This window comes from Carex rostrata, chromosome 28 (genome assembly GCF_964058835.1).
Source record: "Carex rostrata chromosome 28, lpCarRost1.2, whole genome shotgun sequence".
Classification (NCBI taxonomy): Eukaryota; Viridiplantae; Streptophyta; class Magnoliopsida; order Poales; family Cyperaceae; genus Carex; species Carex rostrata.
The window spans coordinates 5,965,124-5,982,883 of NC_135945.1; the positions used below are offsets into that span (position 1 = coordinate 5,965,124).

Below are 17,760 nucleotides of genomic sequence, written 5' to 3' on the forward strand. Positions count from 1 at the left end.
TGTATAGGTTCATATATATTTAATTTATTAAACGGTTGATGTAATCATATGTGCTATCATGATAATTATTTGATTGGCTCTTTAATTACTCAGAAAAAAAAAATTAAATACAAACGAGGCCTTAGTTTTTTCAGTTATTTTTTTCTTTCGGAAAAGAAAAAAAAAATGTTCTTAAAAATCAGAAAAATGATGAAAAGTTCTTAATATTGTGCAAGAGACACAACAAATCTGCAGTTTTAAAACTGCATATATGATATATCTGATATCCGTTCCATATTCGTATCCATAAAATAAAAATAAAAAATTGATGTGGTTTCTTAACATACCACAACACCACCGATTCGATAGTCAAATATATAGCGTTGTGGTGCACTGAAAAATTCCACCAAATATATGATTTTTAACGAATTTTCAGAAAATCGCAAATTTGATACGATTTTTCCCATTTTATCAAAAGCATTTTGCCATTTTTCTGGTTATATTAAACAATATTTATTTCTTTTGTAAAAAAAAAAAAACAGTTTGACATTTTTGTCATATCCGTATTTTTTAAATTCTCCCGCTCAATCTCTCTTGAGCTCAAGGGCTTGTTCGATTGCCAGGTGGGAACGAGAATGGGCTTAGGTTCAGATCCAATTTAAATGGCCAAAACACTGTGCGTGTGGGAAAAAAAAATCACTCTGAGTGAATTTTTTTTTTCCACAGATAGCAGCCGAACAAAGCCTAAACTTGCTCCCATTTTTTTTGTTATTTAAAAATGTTTCTTTTGTAAAAAAAAAAAAAAAAAAACGGTTTGACATTTTTGTCAATTTTTTGAAATCCTCCCTGTTAATATTTCTCTATTTAACTTAAACTTGCAAAATTATTTACCTTCATGAATTTTTTGAATAACTGCATAACCTATCAATGGAGTTGGTTGATTGGATAAGAACCAATGATATTAAATGGTGAATTACCATAATAGGAAAGTTAAATTAAACAAGAAAGGTACCTTTTACCTGAAAAAGAATGTTGGTTAAAAACTTTTAGGTGAGTGTGACTTTTGAAAAGGAATAATTCTCTTCTTTCTGCTTGTTTGGATCTTTAATTTAATATTATTTTATTAACTCCACCAAATATTCTACAGATTTTCCAAGGAAGAAGGAACACTCAACATTTCTTTTGCTTGAAAAAAACATTTCTTTTTGCTTGTCTATATAATTAATGATCATATAATTTATTGTAAATAATGAAAGTTCTAATAAGCTAAAAAAGCATCTCCATTTTGCAACAAAGTTCAAGCAACAATTATTTTTCTGTCATTCATTCATTTTTTTTTATTTATGGGTTCTTTTTTCAAATTATAATAAGGAAATTACAATAAATATAAATGAAGAAATACCGCAGTCAAATATTATTTCAATTGACATTTTTCATATCAATATATCATAGTCAAATAAATATATATTTTACGGTGACCTATCCTATTCTCATTCTCAAGATATTTAATATAGGAAAAAAAGAAAATTTTGAAGACTGCAACAAATTTTATAATTCCATTTTTTTCTTATTAAACCAGAATAAAAAAGTTAAATATTTTGACTTAGTCAGATCATGATGGTCTCATGGGGTTGACCCCATGAAAAAGACCTCCATTTGACGCTCCAGAAAATATCTTGCATTTTTATAACACTCCACAAATATAGCTTGCATTTCTATGCTTTATACAAAGTTGTAATTTTTGTAACAACTCAGGTAACCATGTGTTCTCATTTCTGATCATAGTGACAAATGAGTTATTCGGGTTAGGTTCGACGAAGTTAAAAGTTTGTAATTCATGAATAATTCAGGTATAATTCGGGAATGATTTGGAATTATTTGGACCAGATATCTCAATTCTGCAAGAGGAAAAAAAAATTATGGAAAAAATTCGGAAAAAAATTGTGAATAATTCGTAAAATTCACAAATTATTCGGGTTTAATCCGGTTAGCCGAATAATTCAACGTTCAGTTCAGCATCACAAAAAAACCGAACTATTTAGATTTAATTCACGAATAATTTACGAATCTTGTAACTATGTTTCGGATTGATTGGTTAAGAGATCCAACACCCAACAACAGAGGTTAGATCACATTCAATTGATTAAATGTGGGACCCACAATTATATTTTTAACTTCTTCTTAAGTCTTAAGTTAAGAATAGAAATTTAGAATTACATATAGGTAGGGCCCATTCTGGATAAATGAATCCAGCTCCATTTGCAACAACTGGAAATAATATCTTCATAAATATGCATAGACATATTTCACAAACACCCCTAATATCCTCACAAATTTGAAAGCAACCCTGACATTGTTGGAGAAAGTAACAAGTTCTTTAGTTAATTATTGTTAAATAATTATTTTTACTAATTTTAATACCTACCGAAACTATCATTTTTTTTTCATTTTTTGGACATAATTTGTAGATACTGCTACAATGAAGGTTATTTTCACAAAAATACTAATTGATTTTTGGAACAAGCGACTCGAAACTATATCTGACCAATTTTTGAGAGCACTAAAAGTATAATGGTTGACAAAATAATGTATCTATTGTAAAAATAAAGTATAATATGTCCGTTGTTGTGTTCTTACTAATATTTGTTTTATAAAAATAATCAGTACATACTATGGAGCGACAATAAAACAATTTATTGTGGAAAACTATTATAGTATAGTAATATATTATTAATTTCTCTTTAATAGTAAACAATCAATAAAATATTGATAAATGTAAATGATTAAATGGTATGCTTTCCATATTTTAAAATACTATATACAAAAATTATATTAAATTATGTGTTCAAACACAGTAGCTAATTTTACATGTAAATAACCGAATTTTTTTTATACCATAATAAAAAAAAAACCAAAACACCTCAGATTTGGGAGAATTCGAATTTTACCCGGCCCATTTTGGTGGAACCGGACAGTCAGTCTGCGGCTCCTGACTTGGGTCTGTAGATTCAATCTGCGGACCTATTTTTTTTTAAATCCTTGCCTCTGACAAAATTTGAAATCCGTGCGATGAATTTGATTGGGTCCGTAGATGAATTTGATTTCATCAATGCTTTTTATTAAAAAAAAAGGCCTCAGATTCAATCTGGGATCCAGTCAAATTGTGCCGCAGAGCCAATCCCAGGTGAAAATCGAATTCTCCCAAATTTGAAGTGTTTTGGTTAAATTTGTTTTTTTATTATGGTATAAAAAAAATTTCTGTGTAAATAATATTTCAGTTGTTAATCATTTGGATCTGTTGTAAAATTTTAAAGAAAACAGGGGTTTCTTTGTAAGTTTTACTGATAAATAAATCTCTTGTGAAAACTGTTAATTATTCCAAGTTCTCTCAAATAATGGACAATTTTTCATTTGTTTGGCACCATCGATGAGAGACACTAAAGTGCTTTTTTCTCTCTATAATTTCTCTTTCTACCTAGAACTGTCTCCTCATTTCTCTCTTCCTTCCTCTCTTTTATTCTTCCATTTTGCGTCGTTTTCTCCTTTCTACAAAACCAGTTAGCAAATTCTCCACTGTCTATTGTCTGAGGTGCCTTTTCTCTTCTATTCAGCTGTAATTTTTGCAATCTCGCTTTTGTAACCAAAAGGCGTCGCCTTTTTGCGCTCGAATTGGAGCGAACTGTTGATTGAAATGACGAGAAGTGCCCGAATTGAGAGCTGATTCATCGTAATTTTGGCGATTTTAGTTTCAATTGAGAGAAAGTTGTGCCTTTTAGTTTCAATTGAGTATTCCTTTTCTGTATTTCGGGATAAGTGGCTAGGAATAGATTATCCTTGTCAGATTATGCAGAAATTGGGTTAGAATTTTGAAAAAGAACCGGAATTTTGTTAGCAATTAGAGAATAGTGATCGATCACTAAATGGGGCTTCTTAGTATCATGGGGAATTCTTTTCGGTGCTCAGCATCTGGCGAAAGGCTTGTCTCTGCAGCTAGAGACGGTGACCTACAAGAGGCCAAGGCACTTTTGGAATACAACCCTCGGCTTGTTCGTTATTACACTTTTGGAGTTCGCAATTCCCCATTGCACTATTCCGCGGAACAAGGCCACAATGAGGTTTCTTCTTCACTTGCTCAGGTGAAATGATTGAAGTTGGAACTTTTGGAATTAACTGACTTCTCTTGGGCATTTCATCAAGCACCTTATTTGCGCTCTTGCATGGCTTGTTGTATTAGATTATTGCATGGGAACTTTACAATTCCAGACCGTTATTCTTTTGTAGGGCCATAGAAAAGTTGCAATCTTTTGTTATTTGTGAATATGTTGTGTTGCTGTGCTTGTACAAATGTATTGTTCTCTGAGATCTTTGTTTTAATTCTTGTATCCCCAGATTGTGTCTCTCTTGCTCAAGTCAGGTGTGGACATCAACCTCAGGAATTTTAGAGGAGAGGTGAGTGATTTGTTTTTTAGTACCTGCTATTTTAGATCATAGAGACTCAAACAATAAATAGAATAAACCTAAAATTTTAGAATTTGTTAATAATGTAGGCTATATTTTCTGGTACCAATACAGTACATGAATTGCAAATATTTCTTTTGGAGATGATTGTCATTATTAGTGTTATAATTCAGTATCCTTTATACTTTTCACTATGAGCAATTGTATCTTTTGGCATATCTTTTGCTAAAGAAGTATACCGTAATTTTCTTTCCTTCATTGTTTCAGACTGCTTTGATGCAAGCATGCCAATACGGTCATTGGGAAGTTGTTCAGACCCTCATTTTATATAAAGCCAATGTAAGTCTCCTACTTACGAACCTTTGTATAATAATAATATTCATTTAACATTGTGAAATGATTTTCAAGAAGATAGGTTGTACTATCTCTAACAGTATGGCACCTTTAATGGGCTAACAGAAAGTAGTGTCTTGTTATCTCATCAATCCTAAGTGGGCTTTGAATTGGTACAGTTCCAAAAACCTTTGCAGTAACTATTCTCGTTGTCTTGTTTTTAATGTCTAGGCATGAATGTGATGTTTAAAGCTTGCATCAAAATAGCAGCGCTCTGTGGTCTTTTTGAATAACTAGAAATACAAATTGTATTTGCAAAAACAGTCAAGAGTTCTGGCCTTTTCAACTAGGGCCAACATCTTATTGTATTATTTGCAAATAAAACCAATTGCTGGAGTTGACATTACTGTAAAACATGCATGTGCTCTTAAAGGTTGATAGTGTCTGTTCTTTACCCTAATGAGGTCTCTCTCCTATCTAAGCTTAATTTGAACTTCAATCAAGTGATACTTAGATTTATTGATTATGAACAGATAAGTGCTTGTTTGAAAAAAGAAAAGAAAAAGATAATGTATTTTTTATTTGCTGGACTTAAACTTGGGTGTTGCTTTTGATAACCAAAAACTTGTTGGCCGTAAAGTTGCTGATATGGAAACTTTTGATATTGCTTTCAAATATGATATATTTATGGGATATAGTTTTCAAATGGTATATGGCCTATTATTAATTACTTAAATCATTTACTGAGATGTAGATTCACAAGACTGATTATCTAAATGGAGGGACGGCATTGCACTTTGCGGCTTTAAATGGCCATGCACGTTGTATTCGACTTTTACTAGCCGATTATGTCCCAAGTATACCTGACTTCTTAACTACCGGATCAAACCAAGACATTGTGTATGAGTAAGAACATCTTTTCTTCATTTTAGGGTTTAATGCAATTTTCTTGTTTTGCAACTTACATCCAAAAGTTTTTAGGGATGTGCAGAGAACATGTGTTAGATATTCACAGTTATACCACTAACAAATGAGCCATTTCTTCATTAGCCTGAACTATGATAAAGTCGTAAATAATTTAGATGTTTGATTTTTAATTTTGTATAACATGGTACAAGTAGCTTAGTTTTATCTTGTAAAACTGTGTGGCATAGGTTGCAAAAATTGAAAACTACTGGGTTCCTCTTGGAATGCAAAATTATTATGATTTTTTTTGTTTTGCTAAAACCTTGTTAATTGAGAAACTGTTTGGTATAGGCTTTTTTTATTTATTTGATATGTTTAGCTTGGTATGAAGAAAATCATGTCCATTTTATGCAGAAATTTATCGAAGATAATCAACACAAAATCAGATGGAGGTGTTACCGCACTTCATATGGCAGCATTAAATGCGCATGTCGAATGTGTGCAACTATTGCTGGACCTTGGGGCCAGTGTGTCAGAGGTGACAGTGGATGATGGGACAACTATTGATTTGATTGGTACCTCCTTTCTTCAAAAGTTCCTTTTTGAATTTAGAATAAATATAGTTTATTTTATGTTTTTCTTTTTTTCCTTTTAAATTGGTACACCTGTTTATAAAGATTAAGCATAGACAACTCATGTCAGGAAGATTAAGCATAGACAACTCATGTCAGGAACTCCACCCCACATGGGATGGAATATAGAGAAGTCTATATATATACTTATATAGTACTACCAGTAATAGATATCAATTTTATAATTATGAGTCTGCCTAACCCAATAAGTGATTCTTCCAAACGGAAGAAATTACAAATTATTCATTTAAAATAAAGTTAAAAATATCGATTGTTGTTTTGATTAGATATTATACATGATAATTGCCAAACATCATAAAAATGCTGCTAAGTAAATTATACTGTTTGCATACTCTTGTGCTTGACTTGACAATTAATGGTTCCATATACAAAATCACAGATATAGGGTGTCAGATGGAAATATAAGAAAGATCTATTTTAGAAGTTGGTTCTGACAACTAGGAATTTATCACAACCTTTTAGATTGTTTTTTTATTCCTAGTTAAGGTCTCTCTATGCAGTATTTCTTTCTAACGTAACTGCACTTTCTTTCCTTTTCAATTCCAACAACCAACCAATGAATCTTAGAGAAGAGAATAAAGAGCACTTAGTTTGTACTAACATGAAAGCATTAATTTCTTTTATTCATTAATAATAGGCCCAGGGAGCACACCTCTTCATTATGCTGCATGTGGTGGGAATGCTGTCTGCTGTAAGGTACCTTTTGCTGGGTTTTTCTATTTTAATTTTTTATTTAGAAAATTGGTCATAACTATGATAAAATAATGCAGATGCTTATTGCTAAAGGTGCTAGTTTGGCTGCCCAAAATGATAACGGGTATGTGTTTCAATTTTCAAATTCAATTATAGCTAAACAAACTAATAAATTATCAAAAGGAAGCTCTTGGTACTTTGCTAAAATTATTCCTGTTATCATATGGCCAACTTAATTTTGTAATGCTTTTTATTGTCTCAGTCGTACTCCATTAATGGTGGCTCGTTCATGGAATAGAACCTGGCTCGAGGGAATTTTGAGCAGACAAACAGAAACAAACATAAACATTGTACCTTCTCCATTTCTCTGTCTTCCACTCATGAGTATTATTAACATTGCTAGGTAAGTACTAATGTCTGTTTTTTTAAGCTAAATTAGTAAATTTTAATTTAGTTTATTTCACTCGGCCTTAGTTTTATCTACTTAGATTTGCTAGGGGTATCTTTCTGCTCACTTTTGATATTTCATGAAGCTTTCTTATGACTGCATCTTTGTAGTGAAATTATAATTAGTCGGTATATGAGTGAAATTTAATGTTAGACCTGCTTCATCAACTAAATTACTGTCATAAATTTCTTATTTGCAGAGAGGTTGGATGGAGAAATAGAGAAGATTTGTCTCCATGTGATGACCCTTGTGCTGTATGTTTAGAGAGGAGCTGTACAGTTGCTGCAGAAGGTATGTTCAATGGTTAACCTATCTGTCAGTATATACGGGGGCATGTACATAAAAACACTGAGATGCTCCTGGTACTGGTACAGATATTTGAGCCTCTGTTAATTTGACCTGAAGTCAAACTGAAAAATCAGACCATTAACTTTAAAAAGGAATGGAAATTATCTTCAGTATTTATTTCAGTAGTGTTATTCACTGTATATGTTTAATAAATTATTAATTATTGCAGGTTGCAATCACGAGTTTTGCACAAGATGTGCCCTCTATCTCTGCTCTACCAACAGCATTGCTGTCATTTTGTCAGGTACACCAGGATCCATACCATGCCCGCTTTGCCGGTATTGCATTGTCTCATTCATCCGACTTCCAGGGACCATCCCCACACGGGACCCACCACGATCAAGCCTCTCCTTGTCTCTCTGCACGACCTGCCCTGTTGTTGCTCCTGACCTAGACCAAAACCCCATTTCTGAGCCCAGCCCATCAACCCAGACATGTGGGGCCGACTTCCAATGCACACGGGTACCATCATTGACCTCGGCCTCGTTCCGGTCAAACAGCTGCCAGAGGTTTGCAAATGCGACACTGAACCCGGTGCTGTGCATGGGAAACCCTAACACGAGCCCGTGCCTTGTCAGGTGCTCCATGCCGGGCTCATTTATGAGGCGGTCCATGTCTCATGGGGAAGGGAGCAGTAGGAGGTCATGGGTTTTTGATGATGTTGCTACTACCTCAGCCACTGACAGTTAGATTGATTATTCTTTTTTTGTTAACTATTTTTGGGAGGAGACAGGCATGTGTGCTGTTATGTTTTGTTTTCTGGTATTATTGTGCAGGCATGTGATCACATATTTTCGGCTCTTCATTTTTTGTTAATTGCTGAGTGTGCTGTGGTTTTTTGCGGGTGGCTTGTAAATAAATACATAATGGGGTTTTGTTTTTGTGGTGGTGTTGGATGTAAGCGATATGTAGATGCATGTCAAGTTTATTGATTTTGCAAGATATCTCTCGCATTGCTGGTTGTTTCTTTTCTTTTCTTTTTGGCCCTTCAGTTTCTGTTACAACTTGCGAAAGGTTCTACGTAACTTTATCATGAGCTTATGTAACACTATCTATAAAACTTATCAAATTGATTTCAAATTGTTCAAACTAATCTATGTTATTAGTTATGCATTTACATACAAAACTTATAATTTTTCAAACTTATTTAGTATTAAGTCAAGCGGTCAAATGTGTTAATTTTTAAGTTAATTTTAATGTATTCATTTTATAACATTTTTAACCGCTTGATTTGATATTAAAATAATTAGAAAAATATAAAAGTTTTGCATGTAGATGCATTACTTATAAATTAGATCGGTTTGAACGATTTGAATCAGTCGTTTGAAATCTATTAAATTAATTTTATAATTAATGTCATATAACACCAATATCATGCTAGCTGGACTCCTTTATCATCCCAAACCAAATATGTTATCTCCCAAACCAAATATGTTAAAAGATAGGATGTTTGTGACCTGATATTTCTATCTTTTTTCCCATTTCTGATAATTACAACGAATCAATTTTCCATACGTCCGTTTGGTACCAATCCACTTGGTCTATTTTTTTCCCCTTCTTTTTTATATATTCTAGTGATGTAATTATTTCTTTGAGAGAAATACAGTATGGTAAATCTCAGAAACAAACAAACTAAACAGGTATTTAGGGCCCAGAGCCCATTTTATGTATGTGGTCAAGTCCAGTTAACTTACAGAAACAAATATGCTCCGTTTCTGTTAGAGCTCGGTTGAGCAGAGCAGCGTGAAACCATTAATTTGCGAATTCCAATCACCTGAGGTAACATAATATTTCTGTTTGAATCTTTACCGTCCAATCAGATCCGCACGTCTATTAAAGCGACCTCGTGCGTTTCATCTCTGGCCAGATTGGCCAGATTCCGATCGAACAGCCCGTGATTCAAAACAGAAATATTCTGTTACCTCAGATAATATTCTTGCGCTTCATTTGGTCGAGACATGGAAAATCTCTCTCTTGTTTTTTTTTTTCTCAAAGCTGTGAAAGTGCTCTCTCTCAATGGTGAGGCCTCTTCCCGCAGCCTCACCTTTCTCCCGTTTCAGATCCAATCCTCTCCGCTTTTTCTCCACCTCCGCCTCGCCCATTTCTCCCGTCAACGCCACCTCAGCAACTGAGTTAAAAGAAGAGGCTTCTTCTTCTTCTTCGTCCTTTCTAATCGATAAAACCCATCAAATCCTCTCCAAGCCCAGCTGGAAAGATAGCCCCGATCTGACCAACATCGTTTCCTCACTTCGTCCCATTCAAATCGCGCAAATTATCAAATCCCATAACAACACCCGACGAGTAGTGGAGTTTTTCAATTGGGTCTCTCAGAGGCATTTTCACAAACACCTTCTGGACGCTTACATTGCTTTGCTTAACCGGCTTGTCTCTTGCCGTATGTATGCAGATGCTGGTCGGGTTAGGATCCAAATGATAAAATATTGCCATTCTGAGGTGGAGATTGGCCAAGTAATGGATTTCTTGGAGAGGTTGAGTAAAGGTGGATTCAAAATGGCGGTTTTTGTTTATAATGCTCTTTTGATCCACATGGCGCGGTTCAACATGGTTGGAAGCATCATGGATCTTTACAACCGGATGCTTAACGATTGCGAGGAAATGAATCTAGTTACTTTCAATGCAGTGATAAATGCACTGTGCAAGAATGGGGAGCTAGTGGAGGCTGAGAAGGTACTTAAAGAACTTTTTGAGCATGGATTAAAGCCTGATTCTTTTACTTATACTTCATTGATCCTTGGTTGTTGCCGAAATCGTGATTTGGATTCAGCCTTTCAAGTTTTTGATGAGATGGTAGAGGTCGGGTGTAAACCAAACTCTGTCACTTACTCAACCTTGATTAATTGTCTTTGCGATTTCGGCCGAGTGGATGAGGCCATGGACTTGATGAAAAAGATGTCTGAAAGTGGTATCAAGCCAACAGTTCACACTTACACTGTTCCCATTAGTGCCTTTTGTGAGCTTCGGCGCATGAATGATGCATGCAATTTGTTTCTTGGAATGAAAAATGCAGGGGTTTCACCAAACTGTCAGACTTATACATCACTTATTAGTGGGCTATGCAAATTAAGTGTTCTAAATGTGGCTGTAGGTTTGTTTAATCAGATGGTTAGAAGAGGTTTGCTACCTAACACGGTTACGTACAATGCTTTGATTAATGGATTATGTGAACAGGGAAAATTTCACTTGGCACTGAAAATTTTTTATTCGATGGAAGCAAATGGATGTTCCCGAAATACAATCACTTACAATGTAATGATAAAGGGTTTGTGCTTGTTGGGTAAGGTAGAGAAGGCCATGCTATTATTCGGTGAAATGCTAACCGTAAAAGGAGTTCGGCCAAATCAGGTAACATATAATACCATAATAAAAGGATATTGTGACATGGGAAATCTCAATAATGCGGTTCGAATGCTGGATCTAATGAAGGATTTGAGATGTGAGCCAGATGAGTGGTCTTTCAGTGAACTTATTTCCGGTTTTTGTCAAAACAGTAAGCTTAATCTCGCTTCCACAATGTTTGATGAAATGCTAAGACGAGGTTTAACCCCAAATGTTGTCACATACACTGCCATGATTGATGGTTCTTGCAAGAACAATGAACTCGATAATGCCTTGCACTTGCTTGAGAAAATGGAGAGAAATGGGTGTAAGCCAAATGAGCAGACCCTCACTGCATTAGTTGACGGTTTTTGTAAACAGAACCGTGTATCTGATGCAAAAGAGCTCTGCGAAAAAATGGTGAACAAAAATCTCCTTCCAAATGTCATCACTTACACTGCATTAATCGACGGTTTGTGTAAAAACGGGTCAACTTCTGCGGCACTTGATTTATTCGCAGAGATGAAACGAAAAGGGTGCCAACCAAATCGACATACGTACAGTTCTCTGATCCATGGTTTTTGTGAGAACGGTAGTATCGAAGAAGCTGAAAAGCTGTTCTCTGAACTAGAGAGAAACGGGTTACCGCCTGATCAAGTCACGTACAATTCTCTGATAAATGGTTATGTGAGTTTAGGTAACCTAAACTGTGCCTTCGGGCTGTTAAAACAAATGTTATATACTGGGTGTACGCCCAACTATGGTACTTATCGTGTCTTCATCAAAGGGTTGCTTAAAGAGTTGCCACAAACGAGTGTACCAGGCACAAATTTGAGTTGCCACAACTTGTTAGTCAAGTTAGAGGAGTTTGGTTGCGACCTAACTTACGATGTGTATTATACACTGGTGACCGGTTTATGTAGAGAGAGAAAGTGGTTTGAGGCAAATGAACTGGTCAGAACTATGAATGAAAGAGGTTTTTATCCAGATGAAAAGCTATGTGGTTCTTTGCTGGATGCAATGTCACATTCTCTACAAGTAGATCTTGCACTCAAAGTGTTTGATGAAATGACTTCTCGAGGGTTTGAATTGCGACTAACTGAATACAAGGCCCTGATATGTGCTTTGTGCAAAGTTAATAGGTTAACTGATGCACAGAAGGTGTTTGAAAAAATGCTCATAAAGGATTGGAATCCTGATGAGGTATTGTGGACTGTGCTTATAGATGGATTGCTAAACGAAGGGTTTCAAAATGTATGCACTAATTTTCTTAAAATAATGGAAAAGAGGGGATTTAAGCCAATATCCAAGGCAGCTTCTATTTTATAAATTGAAGATTCCTGAATCCTGATGATAGATTCTTTTGTTTAGATTTTGAAACTAGCTTGTACAATTCTTGGGAAGCATTTTTTTTTGTTGTTAACAGAAATGTGTAAGATTGTTGTTTATTCTTTTTATTATCATAGGAAGTTGAGACGATAAGAGGTTAAAAAAATAAAATCTAAAAGGGGAACTTGTAGTGTAGTAGTTGTATATAATCCTATTCCTATATGAGTTGCAGATAGAGAATCAACAGTATAAATTGTTGTGAATTTTTTTTTAAAGTCCATAGTTACATATGAAGGACGACAAATTGTTCTGAATATTTTTTTCATTTGATTTAAGATGCCCTCTGAAGGCCTACAGAGATTTCTCAGCTGTATCTAATTGTGCCAAAGTAAAATCAAATCACGTTCTCTGAATAAAAGTTGCATTGTCTAAAGAATAAGTTTACTTTGTTATTTATTCAGCTATATTACAAAGGGAACATCAAGCCTTTACCTTTTTTATTAAAACAAACAGATCATGTGCTACATGTTTGTTGGTAGAGTAAGAAGTATAGACTGTTGAACTGGTAATTTGCCAGTAGGATTCCACGTCGAAACTTCAATTTGCAAAAATCCAAATTTTTTATTTGAATATGTTTGCTTTAAATCTTCATTTATTACATTTGCAAACTTGATTGTTAAATTTGAAAAGAAAAATTCAGTAACTATCCAATCCATTAGTTTATTATTGAGTGCTTACCTACTTGAAAAAATAAAAACATGCTGAAGGATACTGTTTTCTTTGCGCCTTTTTTTCCTTTTCTGAAACCATTCTTAAATTGGAGTACGCAAAAGTAAAATACATGAAAGACTAAAATTTGAGCCCAAAGCCCATTTATGTGTTTAGATGAGGGCCCATGAATAATATTTGAACCGAAAGCCCATTAATGTGTTTAGTTCAGGTCCCATTTCCATCGTCCTTTAGTTTGGTGTGTAGTTCAGAGCTGACGAATGGAGAGCTCTAAAATAAAAACCCTTTCCCTCTTTCGCTTTTATATTATTTTGCACATGCTTTATTTTTGTTAAAAGTCCGTAGTTACATATGAAGGACGACAAAAGTAAAATACAAGAAAGACTAATTAATATTTGGGCCCAAAGCCCATTTATGTGTTTAGATCAGGGCCCATTTCATTCGTCCTTTAGTTCAGTACTTGAGTGTAGTTCAGGTTCAGCGCCGACGAATGGGGAGCTCTCAGTCTCGTTACTTTGCTCTAAAAGAAACCCTTTCCCTCTTTCGCTTTTACTAATCTGTGAGCCTGTGACCAATGAGTACAGCGATTCTCTTCCTGAGGAGCCTCCCTCACCTTCGTCCATCTCTTCCCCTTACTAATCTCACCTCCTCCTTTTATCGCCTTCTCTCCACCGCTGCTACTACTCAATCGCCACCTCCAAATTCCCACTTCGCAGCAATAGACTACCTCATCCAATCGTGCGGGCTTCCTTCTGACAAAGCAATTCAAGCATCAAAGTGGATCCAGCACCTCAAATCCCCTGATAAGCCCGATGCGGTGCTCCGCTTCATGAGACAGATCGGTCTAAATGAACCGGAAATAAGGACCTCCGTGTCCCGAGAGCCCCGTATCCTTGTCTCCCATGTGGAGAAGAACTGGAGACCTAATGTGGTCAAGCTACAAGAAATTGGCTTATCCATTGAAGACATCTCTGGTATCATTTCCCGCAGCCCTGAACTGTTTCTGTTCAATATTGTGCCAAAAATTGATTTCTGGATGCGGGCTCTTGGCTCATTTGAGAATATGTCTGTGCTCCTCAAAAAGGCGCCAGCCATCCTTTGTTATAACTTGGAAAAAGTTATTGTGCCGAACCTATCGGTCCTTCAAAACCAATGTGGTTTATCTGTTTGTCAAATTGTTCAGTTGATTAAGTCAAGCAATAGATTGATTGGATTAAGGCCTGAAGCTATGAAGGTAATGGTTAAGAGAGCTGAGGAATTGGGGTTCAGCTGTTCATCACAAATGTTTGTGTATGCATTAATTACTGTTGTCTCTGTGAATAAAAACACTCTAAATTCAAGGGTACATTACTTGAAAACTATGGGGTTTTCACAGGAGGAGGTCACCTATATGATTAGTAATGCTCCTAACGTGTTGCAGAAAACGAAGGAGTTGTTGGGACCCAAATTAGAGTTCCTGATGAAGGAAGCAGGTTGTGGTAAGATTGATGTGGTCCGAAATCCAGTTTTGCTCAGTCTGAGCTTGAAGAAGCGGCTCATCCCCAGGAACCTTGTCCGGAAGCTTCTCAAGTCGAAAGAGTTTCCTGTGGAAAATCTATCATTTACTACTTTTGCAATGCCAAGTGATGAGAAGTTTGTGAAGAAGTTTGTTCTGCCATATGAGCATGCTATTCCTGGGCTCGGTCAAGCATATGCAAATGCTTGCGCCGGGAACATCGAGGTTATTAAGTAGTTCTGGAGTTCTCAAATTGACTATTTTGGTGGTGTAGAATACTGCATTTTATATTTCCCCATGTTATTTATTTTTTTTCGTTTTGTTTTTAGTTTTTTCTCAGCTCCATGTTACAACGATTTGGGAAATTGTGTTTGATTGCTGTGCTCTAATTCTTTGTTTTCTCAATATACCTTGTCTTCATTTGGCACAAATCCTCTTTCAGTTGCAATTGTGAATTGTCTTCATGGTTTTTAATCATGTTGTGGGATTAGGATCTTGAAACTAATTGATATTATTCATGAAAGATTACATAGATCAAGTAATTAGATCTGAAATGTCTTTGATCTTCCTACTTTAATGAATCGATCCGGGTTCTTACATACCAGCTTGGCAGAATTCGGATCCTCTAAAGTAAATTAAATCTTGAGTTTGAATCAGGACAGTCCAATTTGTTTTGGCATGAATATCAAAGGACCCCGTACATTCCACCTCAGACCGATTTGGCTTGGATTTGGATCCGATGGTCCGGATCCAAACTCAAAGTTTGTGTAACTTAAGAGGATCCAGACCCATCTTGCCAAGGATTATTCACTACTGTCTAGGTTTGGTCTGTCAGAGTCAGACATTCACCAAAGTTTGATAAGATCTGACCCGTGTAGTAAAATAGTTGGCAAACTATTTGACAAAAGAATTCCACAAACCTACAGTCTACAGATCGCACAAAAGACTAAGAATCAGATACAAAAGGATTTTCTGATAAGATGAGCAATTCTTGACACAGACATGCAACAATGGGCCTTCAAACCAAACCATTTAATTCGGCTGCTTCCTCTTCCCCCGCTTCCTTCTCACCTTGTCAGTTGTCACTAACCTTCAAAAAATAAAAAGGCGAATAGAAAGCAGAAGCTTGGAAAGAAATAGAGATTGTCTGCTGCCTACGGGCTTCAAATAAAAAAAAAATAGAAATTGTCAGTTATTGTACATGTGGTATAGCATGATAGGTTGGGGAGTTTTGGGCGAAAAATACTGTTGTGAGGCCTACCAAAACATTTAATTACAAAAAGGATAATAGCACCGGAATAAATATAATTTTTGGCAAAGTATATTATGATCATCATTATACTTCTTTGTTCTATATAAAAAATGTTTCTTACGAACAACATTTTCTTAATAAAACAAAGAAACTTTTATTAGTTTATCAGCGTTCCAAATTTTATTTTTCTCTTGGACTCGGAGGAGTTTGATGATGTCGAAACGACCATCAGATCTAAATCGATCGACTTAGAACGCCTGATCGGAGTCCATGAATGTACACTGAAACAAATCAGCAAATGGATGTCATTTGCCGGATGTCACCCGGCCATTTTCCGCCTTTTCTCTGTCGCTACCACTGATGTAAATTCTCCCAAATTTTATTATTATAACAAATAATAATCTTTAATTGATATTTACAAAATGATTGGGCAAATATTCACACATGGAAAGATGTATATCAAAAGTCATGGAGAAGGCTGAGCCACTCTCATCCCTTTACTAGTGATCTGTGAAAGAAAAGAGAGTCAAGGTGGCTGCACAATCCCGGCCGAATCCTGAGTGTACCAGAATATAAATAAATTAATGACATCTGTGTGTGTCATGTCAGTAACAACCAAAATCAATACTTTTTAAATTCTTTTTATTTTTAAAGTAAAAAGTGAAAGTCAAACCTTTACATTCTTATTAAAACAAACGGATCATGTGCTACACATTTGTTGGTACAGCATATTGAAGTATGGACTGTTGAATTGGTAATTGGTTGGTCTGATTCCATGTCGAAACTTAAATTTACAAAAATCCAAAAAAATTAATTTGAATATATATATTTTTTATTATTATTATTTTGATAGAAGTGGCCATGCCACCGATGTGCATAAGAATGAAAACCAAACCAAAGTACAAAGTTTTACTGGTACGACCAATCTGGTACCAATGACAAACCAAAAAACTACATAGGTATTAAGCAAATACTGACAAAAACTAACCTGCAACATCTAAGATCAACAACAGATAAAAGCACAAAAGAACCACAAGCCTAGAAAACAGGTCATATTAGCTATAAAGGTAAAGAATGCTCTTAAGTCCCTACATCTTCCAAAATCACCAAAGACACCATCTGCATCTCATCCTCACCAACCAAAGTTGTCCCTCCTCCACTAATATGGGTTGTAACTTGTAAATCAATCGTGGAAATTGCCAACATGGTGCCTGATAGGGCCCTCACATCACAAAGCATAATTAGCTTGATCAGTGATATCACATTTCTGTTGTGATGCCCAACAATAAGTAAGAGAAATAATTTTTGAACCTAATGCTTGAATATTTAAAATATTGTCCTCTCTAAAAACAATGAATATATTTGATTTAAATCTTCATTTATTTTATTTGCAAACTTGATTGTTAAATTTGAAAATAAAAATTAATTAACTATCTGATTCCACTATTTCCTTTTCTAGTGCTTAACTACTTCAGAAAATAAAAATCATTCTAGAGTTTTAGTTATAAACTCACTTAGAGTGAGTCGAATATTGAGCCGTATTACGGACCAACCCGTGATATGCATAGTACCACAGACTCACTCATAAACTTATAATGAAACATGCTGAAGGTTACTGTTTTGTTTGCGCTTTTTTCCTTTTTCTGAAACCATCCTTCTTTGCAGTCTCAATTAATTACTATTTAGATTAACTTCTCTGAATTGGGCCCAAAGCCCATTAATGTGTTCAGATCAGGGCCCATTTCCTTCGTCCTTTAGTTCACTGTAGTTCAGAGCTCTCAGTCTCATTGCTCTAAAATAA

At 35.2% G+C, this 17,760-nt stretch overlaps 3 protein-coding genes across 3 annotated transcripts; all 3 read left to right on the plus strand.

Annotated features, from left to right (window-relative positions):
- The first annotated feature begins 3,388 nt into the window (after window positions 1-3,388).
- On the plus strand, window positions 3,389-8,758 carry LOC144545809 (putative E3 ubiquitin-protein ligase XBOS32). The gene is made up of 10 exons (XM_078294375.1): window positions 3,389-4,094; window positions 4,369-4,428; window positions 4,705-4,776; window positions 5,525-5,676; window positions 6,091-6,251; window positions 6,967-7,025; window positions 7,100-7,146; window positions 7,285-7,425; window positions 7,670-7,761; window positions 7,988-8,758. Exons 1-10 carry the CDS (start codon window positions 3,900-3,902, stop codon window positions 8,506-8,508), a joined length of 1,500 nt encoding a protein of 499 aa, XP_078150501.1. The 5' UTR covers window positions 3,389-3,899; the 3' UTR covers window positions 8,509-8,758.
- A 1,064-nt stretch (window positions 8,759-9,822) lies between these two features.
- LOC144545938 (uncharacterized) lies at window positions 9,823-12,654 on the plus strand. The gene has a single exon (XM_078294490.1). The coding sequence runs from the start codon at window positions 9,835-9,837 to the stop codon at window positions 12,481-12,483; it is 2,649 nt and encodes an 882-aa protein (XP_078150616.1). The 5' UTR covers window positions 9,823-9,834; the 3' UTR covers window positions 12,484-12,654.
- A 1,074-nt stretch (window positions 12,655-13,728) lies between these two features.
- LOC144545611 (transcription termination factor MTERF8, chloroplastic-like) lies at window positions 13,729-15,096 on the plus strand. The gene has a single exon (XM_078294177.1). The coding sequence runs from the start codon at window positions 13,787-13,789 to the stop codon at window positions 14,942-14,944; it is 1,158 nt and encodes a 385-aa protein (XP_078150303.1). The 5' UTR covers window positions 13,729-13,786; the 3' UTR covers window positions 14,945-15,096.
- Window positions 15,097-17,760: the final 2,664 nt, after the last annotated feature.